The following is a 17,034-nucleotide window of genomic DNA, read 5'->3' on the forward strand; positions in this document are numbered from 1 at the left end:
CATGTATTGTCTCAACTAGAAAACCCTCAACTATAGAAAATAATTTCTTTCAACATTTTCATGCTTCAACCTGTTTCACCATTTTCTTTTTAAATCATTTTCAAAGTATTTTTCACCCTAGAGTGTGTTGCTATAATAACTTTTGCCCAGTCACCACTAACTTCTAAAATGTGATTTTTTAATTGAAGAGATTTCAGTCAAGGGCTTTTCACGATAATTTCAATATTAGCTAAAGTTCTATTTTTGACACAATCGTTTATTTATCTCTAGAAGTACCCCAAACATGTGACATAAATCTGAGATTATGGCACAAATTTTTTCTTTTGGAGTCAAGACTCTACTCAGACTATTTGCAATTTAATAATGGAAAATGGCTTAGGGATATTAATCCAAGTACTGCATTTTACAGATAGCAAAACTGCTGCGGGCTATGTGAACTCTGGATGCAATGTTTGTTGGAGAAACACACACACAAAATCTCATTCAGGATTTCCAAATTTCCTTGTCAAGTTATCAGCACAAATTGTGTGCCTTTTCCCTCTCAAGGATTTGGCTTTCTTTTCCTTGTTATTTAGTAAATCCCCCCAAATAAATCCTGTATTAGTTTGTTCAGGCTGACATTAAAAATACCACAGATTGCATGGTCTCAGTAAGAGAAATTTATTTTTTCACAGTGCTGGAGGCTACAAATCCCAAGATCAAGGTGTCCACAAGGTTCAATTTCTGGTAAAATCTTTCCTTCTGGCTTGTAGATGGCCTTTTCTGGGTGCGCGCACGGGCACGCGTGCACACACACACACACACATTCAAAAAGAGAATGAGCAAGAGAGAGAGAGCACACCAGCATTCTGGTGTCTCTTCTTATAAGGATACTGATTCCATCTGATCAGGGCCTACCTTTATAACCTCACTTAACCTTACTTGACTCCTTACAAGTCCCTTTTCAGATTCAGCCACAAGGGGAGTTAGGGCTTCAACATATAAATGGGGCCACACATTCAGTCCATAACAAACCCTCTGCACAGAAGTTCAAGAAGTAATGTCACATCATTGGGTTTCATAGTACACGTTCTAACAATACTTGGTAATTAGTTATCTATATCTTCTGGCCTTTCATAGTGGTCATGGTTCCTCTTGTTCTGTACTGAATTTGTTTCATTATTCATTTGTTTTTTTTGAAAGAAAAACAAAAGCTTGGATATCCAATCTGGTGCCTTGATAATGAAGGTAATATGTCTGTATATGAAAGTATCCGGCATATTTGGATCTAAAACTATTAGTAACTTCTGATCAAATGGTCTTTCTTCAGGGCTTATTCTGACAGTTTCACAGCATTAGTCCCTCATCACACCATCTTTTGTGAATTTTGGTCTTTTTTTTTTTTTTTTTTTTTGGTCTCTTCAGACAATACTCAGTGTTTTGCACCTACCTTACTGATTGTTTCTTCTGTTTTCCCAACTAACTCTTCCTTTGGCTTGTACTGTGCACCCATAGGCTGAATTCTATTGATCTTTTTATTCCAGGTCTTGGAGATTTCATATAATCCACTCTACGTCTATATCTCTATGTGGGCCACTCTCATATATGTGTCCTTAGCCCTAACCTGCCCTGTAGGCTTCTTCTCACTCCCGCCTCCAATGTTTACTGAACAATTGCATTTTGATTTCTTTCTTTCATCCCAATTCAGCATGCCCCAATCTGATCATTTCCTAGAAAATCAGCTTCTTTTTGTCTGGTCGCAGGAGCCAAAAGAACTCTGTACTTTTGTTCCACTGATTGATCGATTGATATAGTTAGAATTTACTGAGCACCTGCTATGTCAGACATTATGCTTGCTGATGCTTATATACAATTAATCACCAAATGTTATTCTTCCGTAATGTCCTTCATGAGTGTCTGGATCTTTTCCAATTTCAACTAGTTGTTTCATGTTTGGATTTTTTCAGCATCTCCTACCTGATGAGCCCCTAATTATCTTTCAAGATCCTATTTAAAAGTCACCACCTCTGACGTAGGTTGACTTGTGGGCTCCCATGATATACATTTAAGGCTTAACTACTGATGTCTTTTTGACCATGACCTCAACTGGAAAAATAGGCATACATGGAACACATTGCAGACTCAATTCCAGACCACTGCAATAAAGCAAATACTGCAATAAAGTGAGTCAAATAAATTTTTGGTCTCCAAAGCATATAAAAGTTTATACTATATTACACTATACTGTATTACCCTCTACTGTAGTGTATTAAGTGTTCAATAGCATCATTTCTAGAGAAAAAGTATATCTCTTAATTTAAAAATATTGCTAAAAAATGCTAACCATCATATGAGCTTTCACTGTGCAGATCACCGTAAAAAACATTGTAATAGTGAAAAAGTTTGAAATATTATGAAAATTACCCAAATGTGACAGACACATGAGAAGTGAGTAAATGCTATTGGAAAAATGATGCCAATAGACTTGCTCAATGCAGGGCTGCCATAAACCTTCCATTTGTAAAAAACACAGTATCTTCAAAACTGAAGTACGATAACATGAGGTATGCCTGTAAAATCTCTGCAGATGTAATTGAGTTAAGATGAGACCACACTGGAATAGGACTGGTTTCCTTATAAGAGGGAAATTTGGACACAGAAACACAGAATATTGGCCTGGTGAAGATGATGGCAGAGACTGGAGTGATGCAACCACAAGCCAAGGAAATCCAAGGACTGCCAACACCAGAAGAGAGGCATGGGACAGATTATCCGTGAGAACCTCCATAAGGAACTAACCCCGCTGACAACTTCATTTCAGACTTGTGGCCTCCAGAACTGTAAATGAAGACATTTCTGTTGTCTTAAGCCACCAGCTTGTGCTAATTTATTACAGCAGTACTAGCAAACTAAAACACTGTGAAGCCATTTATAATCTTCCCAAAGCTCTCATTTCTTTTGCAGTCTCCACATTTACCATGATTTTTTTTTAACTTGCTACTTAATGTCACTTAAGTGAAGGAAAAATGTCATTTAAAATTATTAGCACAGGGTGCCTGGGTGGCTCAGTCGTTAAGCGTCTGCCTTTGGCTCAGGTCATGATCCCAGGGTCCTGGGATCAAGCCCCACATGGTGGGAGAGACTGCTCAACAGGAAGCCTGCTTCTCCCTCTCCCACTCCCTTTGCTTGTATTCCCTATCTCGCTGTGTGTCTCTCTGTCAAATTCATAAATAAAATCTTTTAAAAAATTATTAGCACTAATTTTATCATTGATCCTTATACGGCATAATACCAGTTTTAAAGGCAAGCTCATAAAGATCACCAAAATCACAGTTTGTATTTCCTAGCCTGTATATACATAAGCATTTCATTCTTACTAGAACTGTGGAACAGCTATATACAACAAACTCAAAATATTTTTATCTTACTTCTTGAGATGTACACATTCTACTAACACTCTTTACCTTCAGCTTACTGGCAAGGATGTACAGGAAAAGAAATTATGGTTGGCCTTCTTTTCCTTTCCCTCAATAGCTTCATTTTAGTGTTAGTAATTGGCTAATATTGGGAAGTAACACAAGTAAAAAAGGATAGGCTAGGATTGCTTGGACATTCATGCTTCTGAGAACACCACCGCCTTATTTTTGCATTCATAGTAAGTTCCGATTGGTAAAACAGTCCTTCGCACTGTCTCTGCCCTCCCATCCCTGTCTCATTCTTTGTCACCCGTATCTTAACCCTAAGCTTCGCCCCTCACCTGAACCTACCCGCATCACTTCAGTCTTCTCTGGTTGGCGCTTGTCTTCTGTGCTCATGGGGCACTACCTCATTCGGAAAGCCTGGCTAATAGAAAGTGCTCAAGAAATTTAGGGAATATTATTAATATTAAAAATAATAAAAAGTGTATCTCCCGTGTGATTATTTGAAGGACCATGTGAATGAGCTGAGTATTTGCTGCAAGAACAGATGGATGGGACCTCGCTTCTATCACTTTCAGCAACTCTCCAGGTCAGAGGATTTAAAAAAGCTTGTCGAGGGAAAATCTGAGAAAAGCTGCATTTTAGATGACGCCGAGAACGTAATTCATTTTCTCTCCCGCCCCACGCTGAAGCAACCTCCTCCCTCCCAGCCTTCCCGCAGCGCCGGAGGGGGGGGGGGGAGCGCATCGATGAGCGCGGGCTGCGCTCGGCTAGTTGGGGCTGGAGCGCTAAATCCCGGAAGTGGCTTGAAGGCCGTTGAGTCGGCGTCGTTGCCCTAGCTCGGCGGGGTCGCTGGGGTGCTGCTGCCGACATGGCCAACCCCGACCCCCGCTACCCCTGCTCCTCCATCGAGGATGATTTCAACTACGGCAGCTGCGTGGCCTCGGCCAGTGTGCACATCCGAATGGGTGCGTCCTCCCATCCCCCTCGTCCCTTCCCATTCCCCTCCCCCCTCCCCTTCCCCCAGTCCGGTCCCTGCGGGCGGCTCCGCGCCGAGCCTGCTGCGCTGTCGGCCTCTAGGGGTGGCTTTCGGCTTCCGCCGGCAGCTCCTCCCGGGGCCGGGCTCGCTGGCTGAGCGCAGCTCCCGTGGGGTTCAGAGGAAAGCCTTTCTTGCGGCTCCCCGCCCCGCCCCCCGGGCTCCGCGGAAGAGCGCCCTCCCCCGGGAGTCGGGAGGAAGCGCTCCCGGGGAGAGCGCGGCCCTGGGGAGGCGCCGCGGTCGGGTAGCTGCGCGCTCCCTTCGGGAACCGGAGCTGAAGCCCATCCCGCTTTAATCCTGCCTTCCTCCCCCTACAAAGGGACATGAAAACTTCGGCAGCCTTTATTTGCCATCTTGATATTAAAAGAAATTCAGGGTTATTCTTTAAGGTGAAAAGTTTATTAGGTGGTTATTGTGACATGCACCTGAATGCAGTTATTTGCTTACATGTTTTTGGTTTAGGGGTGTGATCGCGTTTCAAGTTTCTGTATACTCGGGTGTGTCCTTTGCTGGGTTGTAGGATGTGTGGGGACAGGGACCATCTCTTCTTCACTATTTGGTGTCTGCAAGACCTAGAACTCAACATAAGTTTGAGATTTAATTGAGGCGGTTGCTGGAAATGGAAGATTTAGAGACCAATCAAAATGCAGTATTAGTTTTAAGTTATTATGCAGTATTTACTGAATTTAAAATGCTTAAAAAATATAAAATGCTTAGTTTCACGTAAGTGGAGTTCATTGTCCTTTCTAGTTCAGCCAGTTCATTACAGAGGTTGTCCCATATTTTCATTGTGTCCCCGTGGCTGGAACTTATTCTGGGAAAAGAATTAGGACAATCTGATGCGCTAAGAATCTTGATCCCTGACATCTATGATATTTCTGGAATTGAATTTTGGAATGATTTTGGCAAATGAGCATAGTTTTTTCAATTAAATTTTTAATTGTGGTGAAACACATTTCATTAAAAATGTACGTTCTTAACCATATTTAAATGTACAGTTCAGTAGGTATTCACCTTGTTTTACAACCAGTCTCCAGGACTTTTTAATCTTGTAAAACTGAAATTCTGTATCATCAAAGAACTTGCTGTTTTCCCCTCTCCCAGTGCCTGGCAATGATCATTCTACTTTCTGCTTTATGAATTTGGCTCCACTAGATAACCTCATGTAAGTGGAACCATACGGTGTGTATCTTTTTGTGACTGGTTTATTTCAGATAGTGTGTTTTTAGGTTGTATCCTTTTTTTTTTTAAGAGAGGGAGGTTGGGGGAGGGGCAAAGGGAGAGGGAGAGAGAGAGAGAGAGAGAATATTAAGCCCCATGCCTGGGGCAGAGCCCATCTTGGGGCTGGATTTCACAACTCTTGAGAACTGACCCAGGCCAAACTCAAGAGTCTGACACTTAACACACTGAGCCACCAGATGCCCCAGGGTGTATCCATTTTGTAGCATGTGTTACACTTTGCTTTTTAAGGCTGAATAATTTTACATTGTGTGACAAAATCACATTTTGTTTTTCTGTTTAGCCACTTGTAGACACTTGGATAGCTTCCACCTCACTAGGAATCACTGCTATAAACATGTGTACACAATACCCACGTGGGATCCTGCTTTCAGTTGTTTTGTCTGTATACCCAGAAGTGGAATTGCTGGATCATAAGTGTTTTAGTGAAAAACCCATTTTTTCCCACCTGAGTAGGGTAAGAACCAGTTCTTCCTCCTGTGTTTCTCCTTTATTACACAGAACACTTCAGTTTTGATACTTGTGGTCACCAAAAGTGTGTGTGTGTGTGTGTGTGTGTTTTTCCCTATATCAGGCAGCTCTCCATGACACCCGCTCTGTGTCATGAACTCATGATACATGATACATGAGTTCATGAGTTCGTGAGACTCGTGAGACATGAGTCTGAACTCAGTTCTGATGCTCTCTCTGAGTGGATAGTATCAGATCCCCCAGGTTAAGGTCTCAGTCCCATTGAAGACTGCTCTCACCCCACTTCAGATGCCTGTTGCAAGTAATAGGTCCCCAGGTTACCCATAACTTGTCAGACTTGGCTATACATTGAAGGTTCCCATGACTCCCTTTTCGGTTTTGATGAATTTACCAGAGCAGCTCACGGAACTCAAGGAAACATTTATATTTACCAGTTTATTAAAAGATACAGGTAAACAGCCAGATGAAGAGAGATATAGTGGGAGGTCTGGGAGGAGGTCTGCACCAAGTACAGGTGCTTCTATCCCCACAGAGTTGAGTTGTGTCATCCTTCCAGCATGTGGATGCATTCACCAACCTGGAAGCTCTCCAGACCCCATACTCGTAATATTTTATGGGGGCTTCCTCATTTAGGGATATCAATTATTAGCCCCATATTCAACCTTTTCTCTTCTCCCCACTTCGGCAGGGCTGAAAATTCTGCAGTTGCTTATGGCTTGTTCTTTCTGGTGACCAGCCCTCATCTAAGAGCTCATGTGGGATCACCTCAGTAGAACAAAAGACACACCTGTTACACAGAAAATTATAAGAGTTTCAGGAACCCTGTGTCAGCAACTGGGGTGAAAGACCAAATGTTAGAACAAAAGATGCTCCTAGTGCTCTTATCATTTCGGAAGTTACAAGGGTTTCAAGAACTCCGTGCCAGGAAGCTGGGGCAGAAACCAATATATATTTTATATCATCTCATGGTATGGTAATTGTATTTTTAGTGTTTTAGGGAATTAAGATACTGTTTTACATCGCGACAACACCATTTTCTATTCTAACCGACATTGCATAAGTGTTGCATTTTCTCTACATTCTCACTGACACTTGTTCTTTTCCCTGTTTCTCTGAAGGTAGCCATCCACATGGGTATGAGGTGATACCTCATTGTGGTTTTGCTTTGCATTTCCCTAATAATTAGTAATGTTCAGCATCTTTTCATATACTTATGGGACATTTGTATCTTCTTTGTAAAAATGTTATTTAAATACTTCGCCCTTTTTTAAGGTGGACTTAATTTTTTAAAGCAGTTTAGGTTCACAGCAAACTGAGTGGTAAGTACAGAGTTCCTGCATAACCTGTTCCTACTCGTACATAACTTTTCCCACTTTGTTATAATCCATGAGCCTAAGCTGACACGTTATCACCCAGAGTCCATAGTTTATATTAGAGTTCACTCTCACTATTGTACATCCTATGGGTTTTGATAAATGTGTAATGACAAAGATCCCCCCATTATAGAATTATATGGGATAGTTTCATTGCCTTAAAACCCCTCTATGCTCTGCCTGTTCATCCTTCCCTCCCACCAGCCCCTGTAACCACTGATCTTTCTACTGTCTCCATAGTTTTACCTCTTACAGAATGTTGTATAGTTGGAATCATACAGTATATAGCCTTTTCAGATTGATTTCTTTAACTTAGTAATGTGCATTCAAGATTCCTCCATATCTTTTCATGGCTTGATGGCTTATTTCTCTTTGGTGCTGAATAATAGTCCATTGTCAGCATGTACTTCAGTTTACTCATTCCCCTACTGAAGGACATCTTGGTTGCCTCCAAATTTTGGCAATTATGGCTAAAGTTACTATATAAACCTCCATGTGTAGATTGTTTTGTAGTCACAAGTTTTCAGCTCATTTGGATAAATGCCAAGGAGTATGATTGCTGGATTGTATGATGAGAGTATGTTTAGTTCTGTAAGACACTGCTAGAGCACAGTTGCTGGAACTTGTAAGAGTGTGATTAGTTTTGTAAGAAACTGTCAAACCATCCTCCAAAATAGCTATACCACTTTGCATTCCAGCAGCAATGCATGAGAGTTCCTGTTGCTAGACATTCTTGTCAGCATTTGGTGGTGTCAGGTTTTGGATTTCAGCCATTCTAATAGGTGTGTAGTGTTTTAATTTGCATTTCCCTGATGACGTATGATGTTGAGCATCTTTCCATATGTTATTTGCTATCTGTTTATTTTGTTCAGTGAGGTGTCTGTTTAGGTCTTTTGCCTGCTTTTTCAGTGAGTTGTTCATTTTCATATGGTTGAGTTTGTATATTTTGGATAACAGTAGTTTTATCAGATGCATCTTTGCAAATGTTTTCTGTTAGTCTATGGCATCTCATTCTCTTGACTTTGCCCATATTTTAATTGGGTTATTTATTTTTTTTTGTTACTGAATTGTAAGAATTCCTTATATATTCTAGATATTAACCTCTTATATATAATGACTTAAAATTCTCTCCCATTCTCTAGGTTGCTTTTTTACTATGTTGATTACATCCTTTGATGTACAGAGTTTTAAATGTTGATGTAGGACAGTTTATCTATTTTTACTTTTGTTGCCTGTGCTTTTAGTGTCATATTCAAGAAATCATTGCCAAACCCAATATCATGAAGCTTTTCCCCTGTGTTTTTTTCCTAGGGGTTTTTACAGTTTTAGGTCTGATGTTTAGGCCTTGAAGTTATTTTGAGTTAATATTTGTGTATGACATAAGGTAAGGGTTCAACTTGATTCTTTCACATGTGGCTATCCAGTTTTCCTAGCACTGCTTATTGAAGAGATAGGGCTTTCCTTCATTGAATGGTGTTGGCATTCTTGTTGAAAATCACTTGACCATATATGCACAGGTTTACTTTTGGTCTTCTGTTCCATTGTTCTGTATGTCTGTCTTGCTAGTATTTGTTGATGAGTTTCAAGTCAGTATTCACCAAGGATATTGGTTTGTAGTTTTTTCTTCTAGTGTCTTTGGCTTTGATATTGGGGTAAAGCTGGTTTATAGAATGAATTTGGGAGTACTCTTTCCTCTTCAGCTTTTTGGGATAGTTTGTGGAAGATTGGTTTTCAAACTCAGCTTTTTACTATATGTTTGCTTAAACCAGTAAGGCACTGTCAGATTCCATTCCTCTGTAAAGTGCACAGTGATGATGTGACGATGTAATACATTAGAGTAATTAAGAATTGTTACTGCAAGAACACCCAGGGGATTAGAACTCCTGGCTATGGCATAGATTCCAGAGGGAACATGAGGGTCTCTGCTGATCCCAAACATGATAAAGAAAGAGAATCAGTTACTTCAGGGAAGGACGGGGATAGACAACTGCAGCTAGTGCGGCAAATTACATTTCTGTGGAGGTGGTATCAGATGTGTGAATAGAAGGCAGTTATTAGAGAAATCTTAGTGAGTTAGGATACTGCCATTTAGGAAAATTTTGAATCATTAATATTCATTTCATAGATACACTACATTTTTTTAAAAGTACATTTTATTGAATGTAAAGGAAGTGAGGAAATAAAAGTTTTGGAAGTCTCAGTTGCTGTCCTTAAGGCATTAGTTTGGTTGGCCAGTGGTCAAACTAATCTGTGATAGCAACTTAATGAAATTCTAAAGTGCCAAGTCTGGAGGGAATTTAAGGAAGGAAGTGAGAGTGTGTAAACCAGAATAATCTAGGCAAGCTTCAAGGAGGAAGTAGAATCCCAGTGGAGGGCTGGTTTGGATATATAAATGCTGAAAAAATTTTGTAATAACAATATTGTTATTTTCTCTGGAATTACAGTCCCTAACATAATATACACATATGTTTTACAGAAAACTAAGTTTCCAAACACTTGTCTAAAATAGCATATTCTTGAGAGTGAGGCAGGGGAACTAGGAATCAGGTTTCATAATCCCTAGGTGAATGGTCTTTCCACATGTCTGCGTATGTAGATTGTTTTTAAAGAAATAATTAGCCTTATACTTGATTTACCTCCGTAGGTCTCATCGTCACTATAACAATGCTGATCAAATACCAGAAACTCAATAATTCATGAATATTTAAATAATGCAGGAGCATTTTACTTAGGAGCTCTGATAATTGAGCTGGTAATTAAGCTGACTACGTCTGTATTAAAAAACTGGTTCTCATCTGTCTCTGGTTCTTTACTAAATAAATGGTAAAACAAAGTGAACCCTCCCTCTGACTTTTAAAGCAAATTAAGTTCTATTTTTTTAAAGCAGGATTAAGTTAGGTAACCTAATGCCTTAAGGAGAACCACTGTGACTTCAAAATTTTACTTCCTCACTGCCTTTAGATGCGTAAAAAGAGGTTCCTTTAAAAATGTAATGCGTATGTTTTCTGGGAAATGCTTTTGGAACATCATATCTAAAATGTCATTACTCATTGGTGGAAAGCACAAATCGTGAAGCTACAGGAAAGTTATGTGAGAATGAATTTCTGAGTAAGTCTCTGTCTTGAGCTCTTTACAGTACCAATTAACCTAGTTTATGTAACTAGTTGTAATATATATGTAGCATAGTAGTCTATTAAGCTAGTCTGTTTTAGCTATGTGTATATTTGTGAAACACTAAAACATACTATTTTATAGACTCAGAAGCACAACATTATAATCTTTTGGATGATATTATACGTTACTACAACTTATTTTCATTTACAATTTTTTTTATTTAAAAAAAGCAGTACATGTAGTTTTATCAGTCTCCAAAGAGATTGTACCTGTTGACTCCTGACAAACAATATATGAGGGTACTTTTTTGCACCCTCACCAACACGGAATATCATCAGACTCTTTTCTTATTTGGCAGTCTGTTGGATCAGGGGTTGGCAAACATTTTCTACAAATTGCCAAATGGTGAATATTTTCAGCTTTGTGGGGCCTTGAGGCCTCTGTTGCAACTAATCAGCTCTACCTTTGGAGTGCAGAAGCAGCTGGAGATGATACATACACGATATATACTTGGGAGCACTATCTTGCCCAAGAAAATTTTACTTAGAAAATCGAATGGTGGGCTCCAGTTAGCCCAGGAGCCTTAGGTTACTGACTCTCCTGGTAGGTAAAAAATATTGCCTTGTTTTAATTTGCATTTCTTTAGCTCTGTAAGTAAAGATGAGCATTTTCCTTTATTTACAAAACTATTGGGCCTTGTACTGATATTATGATATAGCAGTGACCAGACAACATTTCAGTCTTTATGAATTGTAATTTGGCAGCAGTATAAGTAAGGAATGGTCAGGGAACGCACTCTTAAAGGAGATGGTGGTTGTGATGAGAAGCAGCTAGCTACATTTATTAGTGATCTATTGCTTTATAAAGAATTACCCTCAAACTTAGTAACTTAGAACAACACATAGTTATTGTCTCACAGTTTCTGAGGGTCAGGATTCTGGGAGAGGTTTGACTTGGTTCTGGCTCAAGGTGTCTCATGAGATTCTAGCCAAGATGGGGACTTTGGCTGTAGTCAGCTGAAGGCATGAGTGGACTGGAGGATCTTCCTGAAAATCTTCCTCATGTGGATGTTGACAGAAGGCCCCTCAGTTCTTTGCCACATGAACTTCTTCATAGGCCCCTGTGTGTCCTTATGGCATGGAACCTAGCTTCCTCCAGAGCATGTGATCCATTAGAGAGCAACAAGGAAGCCACAGTGTCTTTACTGAACTAAGTCATGGTACTCACGCACCATCACATCTCCTTCTTGTATTCATTTGAAGCAAGTTACTAAGTCCAGTCCACACTCCAGGGGAGGTGATTTAGGCCTCACCTTTAGAAGGTAAGTGTCAAATAATTGGTGGGCCAAATAAAATAATTGTTTTAAACTACCACAGCCTTTTCTCTGGTTACAGATTTTTCTGTTTTCCACTTGAAAGGCTAATACCCTCAGAAAGTCTTATTCGAGTATAGCCTCAATGCAAGATCCAGAATTTTTGTCATCTAAATAAATTTCAGATGTGAATGAGGCCTCTTGGGTGTAGTTTCTTAAGTATATCCTCTGAGTATATTTCCTTTTGAAGACTTCGGAACTAAAGAGACAAATTGATCTGTACCCACACCCCCAGTATGTGGTGGTTGGACAGGCATAATGTGGTGGTATTTTTTTCCAATAAAATTTCTTAGAACCTTTTTGGATTTCCTGTGGTTCTTCTTGAGGTTCATTCTGGTAGATAAAAGCTACACCGAGAAATGTCTTGGAGTCAGCTTAGAGAAGAGATGGCTTCCTCAAGCTTCTCAGAAGCCCTGTGTTTTGTTTTGTTTTGTTTTGTTTTTTAAAGATTTTTTATTTATTTATTTGACAGAGAGAGATGACAAGCAGGCAGAGAGGCAGGCACAGAGAGAGGAGGAAGCAGGCTCCCTGGAGCAGAGAGCCCGATGCGGGGCTCGATCCCAGGACCCTGAGATCATGACCTGAGCCGAAGGCAGCGGCTTAACCCACCGAGCCACCCAGGCGCCCCAAGCCCTGTGTTTGAATGGTTTTTCTGAGGTGCGAAATTAGATATTTGTGAGTTTTAACAAAGGATTTTACAATCACATCCTTTGTCTCTGCTCTTGTATTTTAGTATAAGCAGCAAGAGGCCAGCAAGTACCTTCAGTATTTTGTCTGGAAATCTCCTTTAGTTTGAACCCACACTTCGTTAGGTACATTTTCTACTTTCTGTGTTCCCACAGGTGATAGTGTTGCTATTTTTTTTTTGCCAGTACAAAACAAGGATTTTCTTATCTCCAGTTTCCAATAAGGTTTTCCTCACTTTACTTTAAGCTGTGACCCACAGCTTCCTCAAAGGTATCATCCTTCTATAAACAGTTTTTTCAAGATTTTTTGAGCTTTTACCTCAAAGACCTGCCATCTTCCATCCACTGCCTGATTCCAGAGCCTCTTCCGTATTTTAGATTTTTGGTGTGGCAGCACCCTACTTTCAGGTACCAAGGTCTAAATGAGTTTTCTGTTGCTCTGTGACAAATTACCACAAAATATAGTGGCTTGAATAAATATCTTTTTTATCAGTTTTTAAGAGCCAGGCATCTTACTTATTCTAGATTAGGATTTGTCATAGTTTCTAGTCAAAATATAGGGTGGGGCTGAAGTCAACTGAACGATATACTTCCAAGAATTCTCACTCACATCACTATTAGCAACAGACTTTCTTCTCACTGGCTGTTGGCAGGAGACCTCACTTTCCCATTTGGTGAATCTTTCCATAGTACTGCTTGAGATTTTTCACAACATTGGCAGCTGGCTTCTCCTGTAGCATTCATTCTCAGTGGGGCCAATAATGGCTGCCAGGAGGGTGAAAACTGGTTCTTGAGGTGGAGAGCAAAAAACCTTCAGATTTTACAATGGTTTGTAGCCTTCTGAAGAATCATGATACATAAACAGATGTACAGTATGTTTGTGCCATTAAAGTTTTATTGGAGGACTATTAGGAAAATAATGTCCAGAAGGCTTCTTAGGTACACAGTGAAAAAGGTTGAGAAACAATGCCATAGAGTGAGTCTTCTAAGAAGACTCTTATAATACAATAGTAATAAAGTAATAAAAAATATTACTTTTTTCTTTTAACTGAGGTATAAAAAATTGCCATTTATGACCTTAGTATTAGAAATAATACACATTGTCACTTCTGCCTTATTCTTTTTGTTGGAAGTGAGTCCCTTGAAGGGAGTGTCAAAAACTCCCTTTTAAACTACCATTCCATGTAAAGAAGGACACAGGCATTCCAGGCAGGGGAAACAGCAAGGGCAAAGGCCCAGACAAAGAAGGAGTTGGCATGCTTGCTGAACAGAGAGGTAGTTAGTGTGGGTGAAGCTAGTGAGGAAAGGAAGGAGTGGTTGGTGTGAGATGCGGTTGGAAAAGTTGTATATCAGGTAGGGCCTTGTAGACCTCAGAGCTTTTAATTTTATTCTAAGTGTTTAAGCAGGGAGTCAAATGACATCGTTCATTTTATAAAAAGATCACTCAGACCACTGTGTGAAGGATGTGGGACAGGAATGGAAGCATGGAGACCAATAAGAGGACCGCTTTAGTAGTAGGTGACAGCTCCTACAGCCAACAGGTAGCAGAGACCAACGAGGAGGACCTGTTGTACTTTATGAGTGAAGGCTCCAGTAGTTGTGGATAGTTGGAAGAAGGGAGGCAAATCAGAGATGATGCCCCCACAGTTTTGGTGTGGGGAATGTTGGTGCTGGTTACTGATAAGAAGACTGGGAGAAGGATAGATCTGGGTAGAAATGAAGAGTTGCCGTTCTGGCCATGTTAAGTTTGAGTAGAAGAAAAGGGGGCAATTAAAGTAGCAGGGGGAGAGATCAGGGGTCAAAAAAAAATGAAAGATAATTGCTGTTTGGTTTATATTCTTTTCCTGTCGGCTCTTTTATTTTGCTCTGTGAGCTAAGTATGAATAGCCTGTGCCATGTTTTGTATTAGTTATTCAAAATGGGTGTCTCATGTTGCTTTTCCTTTGGATCTGATTAAAGGTCCTTTTACGTTTTTATTTTATTTTTTAAAGATTTATTTATTTTAGAAAGAGAGAGAGTGCACATGCCCACATGCACATGGGGGAATGGGCAGAGGGAGAGGGAGAATCTCAAGTATACTCTTCACTGAGTGCAGAGCCTGACGGGCTCGATCTCACAATGCTGAGATCATGACCTGAGCTGAAATCAAGAGTCAGAAGCTTAACCAACTGAGCCACTTAGGCACTGCTAAGGTCCCTTTTAAAAAGTGTCTAGAAATCTAGACACTAGAAATCTATTGGCATAAGGATTATTTTTATGAATATGAATTTATTGGCTTAGCACAGGTTTCTTTAATTTTTTAATTTTAAAAAAGATTCTATTTATTTGACACAGAGAGAGCGAGCGCACAAGCAGGGGGAGTGGCAGGCAGAGGGAGCGGGAATAGCAGGCTCACCACTGAGCACAGAGCCTGATGCAGGACTCAGTGCCAGGACTCCAGGACTCCAGGACCATGACTTGAACCAAAGGCAGATGCTCAACGTCTGAGCCACCCAGGCACCCTTCTTTAATTAAAAAAAAAAAAAAAAGATTTTAAGTAATCTGCATACCCAGTGTGGGGCTTGAAATTACAACCCCAAGATCAAGAGTCACATTCTTTTGACCTACCAGCCAGGTGCCCCAGCTTAGCACAGGTTTCCTCAAAATGTTTTTTTATTGCAAAAGTAATAAATATTTACTGGTGATATATAAAGAACACAGATTAGCAAAGAACTGAACATGCAAATCATCTTCAGTCATTGTGCTCAGAGAAAACCATTATTAATACCTTAGTGTATATTCTCCCACACTTCCATTATATATGCACTTGTGTGCACACACCCATATCCAAATAAACATTAAATACACTATTTTGAACTATGGAACAGTTCCAGGAAATGGTAAAAATTAACATTAACTTTCACTGCTTAATTGAGAAAATATATGGAATAGGTTTGAGTTATGTGAGGTATATAATATGGTATCAAAATTAAATGTATGATTTTTTTTTTTTGCAGTCTGGAAAATCCCTTGAGCGAGTAATAATTTGGCTTTTAGTTTAGTAATTAAATTTGCAGAAAGATAGCCCAAATAACATTGTCCGTGACAGTAATATGTGCTTTTCTCTGCTCTTGTGAGAAAGGTGGAAATGACCTTCCACAGCATGCAGACATCAGGGCCTTTTTAAGAAAGCAAGTTATAGATCTATGGTGGAAGTTAGCCCTTTTGGTCTCCTTTCTGTCATATACCTACATGTAGGCCAGAATACACATGATAATCAGTGTTACTGTGAGTCTTTGGTTAACTTATATGCTCAGTAAAACCTGTTTAAGACATCAGGAAAAATTGACCGTATATTTTGGAAAAGGTACCAGTGGGAAACATTAATTAAGATTTAATTTGGGGTCATTTTAAGGATTAAATCTTTGGTATTTAGGAAAATTCCTTTATTCTCACAGAATATTTATTACTTGATATTTAGCTGACCTGCCATCAAAGTACTTCATCCTCACTTGGGAAGCCGGGTCTAGTGGGGATTCTTTTCAAAGAGAACTTTTATTGTATGGGCATTGTCATGACAAGCAAGAATCGATGTTTCATCTGGTTTGTTGGGTGAAAGTTATTTAACAATTTTTTTTTAAAGATTTTATTTAAAGATTTTATTTATTTATTTGACAGAGAAAGAGCACAAGTAGGCAGAGTGGCAGGGAGAATCAGTCTTTCTGCTGAGCAAGGAGCCCGGTATGGGGCTCCATCCCAGGACCTTGGGATCATGGCTCAAGCTGAAGGCAGCTGCTTAACCGATTGAGCCACCTGGGCATCCCCATTCAACAATGTTTTTACTGCCTCTCTAAGCACAGTCGGTGCTCTACAAAAGTTACGTGGCTCCACTATTGTTCTAGAGTAACACAGTCGAGTGGCAAAATTTACCTTTCATAAATTCAATACAAATTATTTAAAAAGCAAATAAAATGTACTGAGCATTGTGTGCCATCCACTTGGCTGGGTGTTTGGGGTACAAAAACGAGTGAGATGTGTTCCCTGTAATTAGGGAGGTTTTTAGTCTTTAGAGTTTAATGAGAGTTAATGGCCAGTAGGCTTATAATTATAAAATGAAGCAATTAGATGTATGTTCAGGGTCTCCTGGGAACAGAAGGAGCATTTAATTCAGACTGGGGAAATGAGAAAGGCTGAATGTTGAAAGATTAGCATCTAACGGGGTGAGGGGGAAAAGGATGTTATTATCAGTATGTGTACATAGAGGAGGTGGAAAAATGTCTTTTTTTCTAAAATTGGTGGTGAGTTGGGTGTTCACCGTATTTATATCATCTGTATGGCAGATGACTTTACTGTTTTTTAATCGTTA

The 17,034-nt window shown here is 39.7% G+C and overlaps 1 protein-coding gene across 1 annotated transcript in view; it reads left to right on the top strand.

The window, feature by feature from the left end:
* Positions 1-4,172: 4,172 nt before the first annotated feature.
* TMBIM4 (transmembrane BAX inhibitor motif containing 4) overlaps positions 4,173-17,034 on the top strand; it is a 28,849-nt gene continuing 15,987 nt past the window's right edge. The window contains exon 1 of the mRNA XM_032347129.1: positions 4,173-4,366. Within this exon, the coding sequence (XP_032203020.1) occupies positions 4,270-4,366 (97 nt within the window). The 5' untranslated portion in view covers positions 4,173-4,269. The remainder of the gene's footprint in view (positions 4,367-17,034) is intronic.

This window comes from Mustela erminea, chromosome 6 (assembly GCF_009829155.1).
Source record: "Mustela erminea isolate mMusErm1 chromosome 6, mMusErm1.Pri, whole genome shotgun sequence".
Classification (NCBI taxonomy): domain Eukaryota; kingdom Metazoa; phylum Chordata; class Mammalia; order Carnivora; family Mustelidae; genus Mustela; species Mustela erminea.